This window comes from Chlorocebus sabaeus, chromosome 12 (genome assembly GCF_047675955.1).
Source record: "Chlorocebus sabaeus isolate Y175 chromosome 12, mChlSab1.0.hap1, whole genome shotgun sequence".
Lineage (NCBI taxonomy): Eukaryota > Metazoa > Chordata > Mammalia > Primates > Cercopithecidae > Chlorocebus > Chlorocebus sabaeus.
This window is the reverse complement of record NC_132915.1, coordinates 103670986-103678671: the sequence shown is the minus strand read 5'-3', so window position 1 is coordinate 103678671 and position 7686 is coordinate 103670986. Positions and strand designations below refer to the sequence as shown.

Below are 7686 nucleotides of genomic sequence, written 5' to 3'. Positions count from 1 at the left end.
TGGCCAACAGGCTCAGAAGCCTGATCTAGCGGTGGCCGGGAAGGCAGGGTGCCAGCACCCAAGGTGTCTTCTGTTCTGCCCTCCTGCCTCCCTCGCCTGCCTGAGCCTGGTGGCCTGTTCTGTCTGTCCCTCCCCAGAATGCTGGCCACCCCGCAGGCTCCCTCAAGACTGAGTTAATGGCCCTGCCCCCTAGTGGCCAGAGCCGGCTTCACAGGATGAGAGCCAACTAAGCTCCAGGGACTTTCCAGGAAAAGTGTCCCTTGGAAAGGATGTGGTCTTTTCACCGCCCCCAACAGCACCCCAGTAATGGCTTAGCCCTTCCCCTCCCCTGAGCTCCAGAGAGAACACAACCAGCAGAGGAGACATTCCCCGTCATCCAGAAATAGGTTTTATTCTCAGCCGAGGGACAGCAGGACTGGTAGAGACTGTCAGGCCACACGGCTGCCTGCACAGCACCCCCATGCTTGGTAGGGGGCGGGAAGTATGGCGGGGGCTGGCTGTCCACAGGCTGGGCATGACAGGGAGGCTCACTGGAGGTGGCACACTTCAGAGGGGGATGTCAGGGGACAGCGTTCTCTTGTAGTTGGGCCACAAGACTCCACAAGGACAGCACAGTGACTGATTCCCAGCGCTAGAGGCGAGGCGGTCGGCCATGTGTAGGTGTGTATATATATGAGTATTTATAGATATTTATAGAACAGGGCAGGGCATACCACAAAAGGGGCACAAGTTTTCACCAATGGTCACGCCTGGAGGTGTCAGCTCACCACTACAACAGACTAAGTCACAGATGAAGGGGGCTGGCTTTGGGGCTAGGGAAGCCACTGTCAAGTCACAGAACAGCCGTCCAGGCAGGCTTGGAAAGGGAGGTCTCCGAGAAGAGGAGGGATCTGTTTAGAGGTCGAAGGGGGGCCTGGGGCTCTCAGGACGGGATGGACTTGCCTGACCCGATCGGCTGGCAGTTGGAGAGAAAGCAAAGAGAAAACGGGAGAGAGAAAATCAAGGAGAGAGCTGGTAAGGCAAGTGCAGCACACAGCCGGCTGGGGCCGGCCCGCACCCGGCCCGCACCGCAGCAGGTGGGAGGGCCGGGGAGGGGAGGGTGCAGGTGTGGGTGTAGCAAGGTTCCTGGAAAAGAGGGGCTGGAAGGAAAAGGGGAGGAAGATGGAGGGAGGAGCTGTAGCTTCACAGGTATCGCCTGGGGACTGTGGCGGCCCTCCCCACCCCACACACGCTGGCCTCTCACACAGCACCCAGGCAGGGCACCCACAGTTCAAGCTGATGCTCGGCCCCCTCGGGCTTCCCTCTTCTATGGTCACCCTGTCTTCCAACCCACCGGCCCAGGGCCACCCCTTGCCTTGGGGAGCCCCACGCAACAGCCACCAGGCCTGATAGAGAAAGAACACTGCTTGAACCAGGAGGGTGAAACTAAAAGGCATGGCTGGAGGGAGCGCCAGAGGCCCTTCTGGGTGGTCAGAAAACCCAGGACCCTCTGAAATGACCCTGGGGGAGGCAGGGAGGGCAGGCAGCCAGATGCCAGTGGCCACAGACTTATAAGTCTAAGAGGGGAGCCTCAGCTGGTCGGGGGGCTGCAGGTCGCGTAGGTGAGGCTGGGCCCTTCCTGCTGGGAAAAGCAGAAGAGCGAGAGTCAGTGGCAGGAGAAGGGGGGCGGGCTCACTGGGTGGAGCTCAGCAGGACCAGCAGGCACGGTCGTCCCCTTGGCTGAATGGCACAAGTAACCCTAGGAGCAACAGGCCAAGGTGCGTGAGCCCGCTGGCTGGCTACGGTGCTTCAACTGGGGCCAGGGACACTGCCTTCAGTCACATGCTAGCAGCTATGACGGTACCTGGGAGGGAGGGAAGGGGGCTGTGTGTCCCTGCCTGGCCTGTGAGGTGTGTTGTGGGATGACTGTGTGTATGGGACTCTCAAGCTTTTACCCTAGATCACCACTGGATTGCCAGCAGATAGAGGAGGTGGTACCCTGACTATCACCCCTGCTCTGCAGTGGAGTTGGCTCTCAGCGCTGCCAGGCTGGGAGCTGGATGCCTTACCCCAGGAGCATGACTCTGACTGCACACCAGGCACGGTGTGCCCAGGATGACATTCCTAGGCCTCTGGCCGCCTCACAGTCCAGCCCCACACACAACCCCCTCCAAGTTCCCAGCCTTTACACAATAAACCACGAGCTCTCTGCCCTCTCTGACGGCTCCAGAGAGCACCCATGTCTGCCAGCTTGGGCACGGAGCCTGTTCCAAGAGTCCCCAGGCTCAGCCATGGAGGCCTTGGGCAGTGGCACTGAGTCCCGAGGCTCGCTGGGAAGGGAGGTGAGAGAGCCAGCGGCACAAGGACAGAAAGAGGAAAGAGCAAGTCTACAGCTGCAGAAGGGAGGGGCGGGGAGCCTGGCTGAGGTCCCAGGTGCGTGCCCCGTGTGGAGCTAGTGCAGCGGGGCAGACACACCGTTCATGCAGCAGGCGGTGAGGCAATACCTACCATGGCTGACGCTCCTCAGGGGTCACTGATAGTGATTCTGAAAGACAGCACGAAATCAACATGGCAGTTCACACGCACGGGTGGGACAGGCCTGGGGGTGGGGGACACACACACGCACACGCCCGGGCGTGCACACACATGCTGTGAGGCCCCATGGCCCACATGCACACGCTAACACACATGCCCACAAACAACACGCATACGCCTCCTTCCCTGCCACCTCCCGGTGCCCAGCACCCTCACTGGCCGGCGGCACGTGCAGCACGGATCTGGGGCATGCAGCCACTCAGCACACTGAAGCACACGTGTGGGCAGAGTCACAACACAGAAGCTCACCCGCACACAGAGGCATTTGCACCAGCTCCCTGCACACTCGTGCCTGGCGTGCTCAGAGGACCACCCGTGCTGCTCATGGAGACAGGGCTAGCTCGCTAATGTCCAGCTGTCATTTCTCCACCTAAGAGCCTTCTGTGGTTCCCTACTGCCTACAGCATTGAGCCCCAACAAGTCAAACTCTTCGGACTTTGAAGGTTCTCCATCCTATGTCCCACCCTCCCCACAGAGCTCTTCCTCATTCTGTCTCTGTTCTCTGCTTTGGCCAGTGGCTGTCCTCGATGCAGCCCACACTACACCTCTGCCCACACTGCAGCTCTTTACCCAGATACCCTCCTTGCCACATAAGCCTATCTCAGCCATGCCTCAGACCGCACTGAAGTCAGGTTGCCTTGAAGAAGCTCTCCCAGACTGCTCTTTTCCCCAAGGTAGCGTCATGATTTGCCAAAAGTTTCATGTGTGTTAGCAAGACTGGAGTCAGGCTGGCATCAAACCTTACGTCACATATCTCACACCGCACCATAGACCTTGGTGCCAAATCTGAACTCACGTTGGTAGTTAGCAAAGTGCTCCTACGGCTGCATCTGCAGTTAACACAGCATCCCTATAGCCATTGTCTCCCTCGATCCCCACAGCCACCCTGGGAGAAAGGCAGAATGTCATCATTTGGTAGAATGGATGCTGAAGCTCTGGGAGGGAAAGAGACATGTCTAAAGGTCCAGGGTAAAGCAACATCTCTGGACTCCCAGTCCAGTCCTCTTGCCCAATACCATGCTGCTTGCCTCTACCCATCTGCTTTGGTCATCAGAGCATCACAGGGCAAGCCCCAATCCCTGCCTCATTTTGGTTTATGGGTGCTAGACCCACAGCCCTACCCTCCAGCCATGCAGAAACAAAACAGATGCTATTGTCCTGCAGTGTTCTTCCTTAGAGAATGTGGCCAGTGGAAACAGGGCAGACTGGGAATCGGAGTGAACTTCCTTGAAAGAGGGTCATGGGTCAAGAAAGTCAGGCCAAAGGATGCAGTAGAAAGCTTTTCCTTAGAAATCTTTGGGAATGAAGCAGGCTTCAGCCACTTCCATCCCTGCCCCTGCCGCCACCCCTACCACATTGGTTTAGATTGGGTAGGGCCAGAAGCGGGGGGTGGGGGTGGGGAGGAAAAAAACCATCAGATTGCCCAAGGCCCCAGGCTCCTTCCCCAGCTGCTCCTGTCCTAGCCCGGGCCTGGGTGCCATTCTTACACTCTCACACTCGTGTGCACGCCCACACACACATCACACACCTCTCTAGTCACACAGTCACAGCCTAGTCTCTGCTCCTGTGGGCCAGTGGCTGGACACCCCCTGGAATGGCTCAAAGGAGTCAGGACTGGGAAGTGGGGACATCAGGGTAGCTGAAGGAAATCCACACACCCAGAGCAGATAGGGGTTCAGACTCAGACCTAAGGTAGGCTCCGCAGGGGCTGGGAGAGGAATTGGACGGAATGGAGGATGGAGGACAGCAAGAAGAAGAAAGGAGGAGGAATGCAACGTGTGGGCGGCCGCCAAGAGTGAAAGTAGAGGGAAGCGCCATGCAAGTGCTGGAAAGAAGGGGGCAGGTGGGACGAGCCCCACAGCCCCCTCCCCAGAAACGACCACCTCCGGGACTCAGCGCTCCCTCGGGGGCAGGCTCCGCCAGCCCTCGGCCACACGTGGCGTGGCTCCGGCACCCAGAGTCCGATTGCCTGGGATGGAAACGGCCGGTTCTGGCGGCCGGGTCCGATGCTCTGGAATCCAGCCCCATTTCCCTCCCGGCCACGCCCGTCCGGCAGCCTCTCCAGCCGCATTCAGCCCCTACTCACCTGGGGACCCCGGGCGGGGCGCGGTTGGGGCGCGAGGGCACCTGAGGGGGAGGGCCGAAAGGGTCAGGGGAAGCCCCCGGCCTGGAGGGCACGGGGGGCGCCCCCCCCAGGGCGGACCCAGCAGGCGGAGGCCCAGGAGCAGGGCCCCGCGACCCGGGCCGGGCTGGGGGCACGGCGGGGGCTCGGCGCTGCGGCGTGGGGCTGGACGTGGGCGACCTGAGGGCGACAGGGAGCGAGGAACAAGGAGAGGCGAGATGAGCGGCTCCGCCCACACCGAGGCCCCGCCCCAGGCCAGTGCTTGCCACGCCCATGCACGCAAGCCCCTCCCTGCCGCGCCCCGAGGCGGTCGCCGGAGCTTAAGCCCCGCCCCCAGCGGCGCCAACGTCCCAGCTCCACCCCGCCTCGCAGCCAGCTCTCCACGGCAAGCCCCGCCCCGCGGCAAGCCCCTCCCTCTCTAAGCTCCGCCCCTCGCTCCAGGTGGGAGCCACTCCGGTGACGCGGGCGCGCCACTGCCCGGTCCCGGCACTCCTCCCGTGGGCCCCGGGCTGGGGGGCTTTGGGGCCGTGGGGGCCGGCCCTGGTACCTGCGTCCGGCCGGTACGCTCTGCACCTGCAGCCAGGAGTCGTCCACGGGCGGGGGCATGGGCGTGCTGACGGTGGTCGTATTGATGTCGCCGATGATGCTGAGCGCCTCCTTCAGCGCGTGGTACATGCGCAGCATCTCGTCGCGCCGCTGTGCCTGCTCCGCCGACTCCTCCATCAGCGTGTTCTGGTCCCCACACGAGTACAGGTTGGCCAGCAGCTCCGAGAAGATGAACTCCTTGGTCTGCGAGTAGGCAAAGAGGGAAGGAGGTGGGGACTTGACGCCTGTGCCGCCCTGGCCGCCCCACTGGGCCCTGCTGGGACTGTGAGCTGGTATGGCTTTTCCCACGCGGCTCCTACACTGCGTAGACTGGAAGATTCGCCTCCCCACCGCGCTTTTCTCGCTCAGATGAGGACACTGAGGTCCACAGGAAAAGTCACCTGACCAAGGTCACAGATCCGGGAGGGGACTTAGGACCTATCACGCCACCAGAACACTTGTCTACTCAGTTTTTTTTTTTTTTTCTGAGATAGGGTCTCGCTCTGTCGCCAGGCTGGAGTACAGTGGCAAGATTACAACTCACTGTAGCCTCAACCTCCTGGGCTCAAACTTATCTTCCAATGTCAGCCTCTCCAGTAGCTAGGACTACAGGCACGTGCTACCACCAACCCCAGCTATTCTTTATATATGTATATTTTTTTTTTTGAGAGGGAGTTTTGCTCTTGTTGCCCAGGCTGGAGCGCAATGGCACAATCTTGGCTCACCGCAACCTCCACCTCCCGCATTCAAGCAATTCTCCTGCCTCAGCCTCCCGAGTAGCTGGGATTACAGGCATGTACCACCGCGCCCGGCTAATTTTGTATTTTTAATAGAGACAGGGTTTCTCCACGTTGATCAGGCTGGTCTCAAACTTCCAACCTCAGGTGATCCGCCCACCTTGGCCTCCCAAAGTGCTGGGATTACAGGCATGAGCCACCGCGCCCAGCCAACCCCAGCTGTTCTTTGAAATTTCTGTGTAGAGACGAGGTCTCACTGTGTTGCCCAAGCTGGTCTTGAACTCCTGGGCTCAAGTGATCCTCCTGCCTTGGCCTCCCAAAGTGCTGGGATTACAGTCATGAGCCACCGTGCCCAGCCCCTCATTATATTTCTTTCTTTTCTTTTCTTTTTTTTTTCTTTTTTTAGAGATGGAATCTTGCTCTGTCGGCCAGGCTGGAGTACAGTGGCAGGATCTCAACTCACTGCAACCTCCGCCCACTGCAACCTCCGCCTCCCGGGTTCAAGTGATTCTCCTGTCTCAGCCTCCCAAGTAGCTGTGATTACAGGCTCACGCTACCACACCTAGCTAATTTTTCTATTTTTAGTAGAGATGGGGTTTCACCATGTTGGCCAGGCTGGTCTTGAACTCCTGACCTCAAGTGTTCCGCCTGCCTTGGCCTCCCACAGTGCTGGGATTATAGGTGTGAGCCACCGTGCTCAGACCCTCATTATATTTCTATCGGACAGCTCTGGTCTGGACCGTGCCTCCCTCCCTGGACCTGGTCCCATAGGGCTGGTTGGCATCTCCCCCAGGCCAACATGGCCACCTGCGTCCCCAGTGCCACAGGACTTCCCTGCCCCCATGCGGCAGAGCACGCACATTGTTAATCATGAGGTGCATGATGGTTTTGGGCATGAGGTCCCGCACGGTCTTGTTGACAATGGCCATGTACGAGTCCACAAGATTCCGGATGGTCTCCACTTGCCGTTCCAGCTGTGGGTCCATGGAATGCATGAAGCTGTCGGAGCCATTCTCCTCAGTCTCACTGGCCTGCCATGGAGAACACAAGGGCATCAGGGTGGCCAGGCCATGCAGCCAGGCTCCAGGCATTGCCAGGATCTCAGCCCCTCCAAAGGTACCCAGAACATTGAGGCACAGAGAGAAGCAACTGGCCTGAACACACACCAGGCTCTCTCCATCCCTGTGCCTCTCAGGACCCTAGACTCCCCTGATTCAGCCTTGTCTTGGTTCTGACTCTAGTGCCTAGAATTTGCTTCAATTTCCCAATCCAGAAATTATTATTATTATTATTTTGAGAGAGTCTTGCTCTGTCGCCCAGGCTGGAGTGCAGTGGTGCTGTCTTGGTTCATTGCATCCTCTGCCTCCCGGGTTCAAGCGATTGTCCTGCCTCAGCCTCCTGAGTAGCTGGGATTACAGGTGCGCACCACCATGCCTGGCTAACTTTTGTATTTTTAGTAGAGATGCAGTTTCACCGTGTTGGCCAGGCTGGTCTCGAACTCCTGACCTCATGATCCGCCCACCTCGGCCTCCCAAAGTGTTGGGTTTACAGGCGCGAGCCACTGCGCCTGCCCCCAATCCAGAAATTAGAAAAGAACATCTCCAGGTCCCTTGATTGAAAACCTGGCTGGAGCTGGTGCCAGGCTGCAGATGCCTGGCAGGAGGCAAA

General features: G+C 59.2%; 1 protein-coding gene across 19 annotated transcripts in view; it reads right to left on the bottom strand.

Moving 5' to 3' along the window:
- Positions 1–365: 365 nt before the first annotated feature.
- Positions 366–7686, bottom strand: part of DNM1 (dynamin 1) — a 50852-nt gene continuing 43531 nt past the window's right edge. For 5 of the 19 annotated variants that reach the window (XM_073021960.1, XM_073021964.1, XM_073021959.1 and 2 more), the window contains 4 exons: positions 6879–7049; positions 5244–5485; positions 4661–4876; positions 366–1621 (listed from right to left, as the gene is read on the bottom strand). In XM_073021960.1, coding sequence (XP_072878061.1) covers positions 1549–1621; positions 4661–4876; positions 5244–5485; positions 6879–7049 — 702 coding nt within the window. In that variant the 3' untranslated portion in view covers positions 366–1548. Of the gene's footprint in view, positions 1622–2487; positions 2525–3232; positions 3235–4660; positions 4877–5243; positions 5486–6878; positions 7050–7686 lie in introns of all 19 variants that reach the window. The other 14 variants (XM_073021970.1, XM_073021967.1, XM_073021971.1 and 11 more) reach the window with 10 other exon arrangements.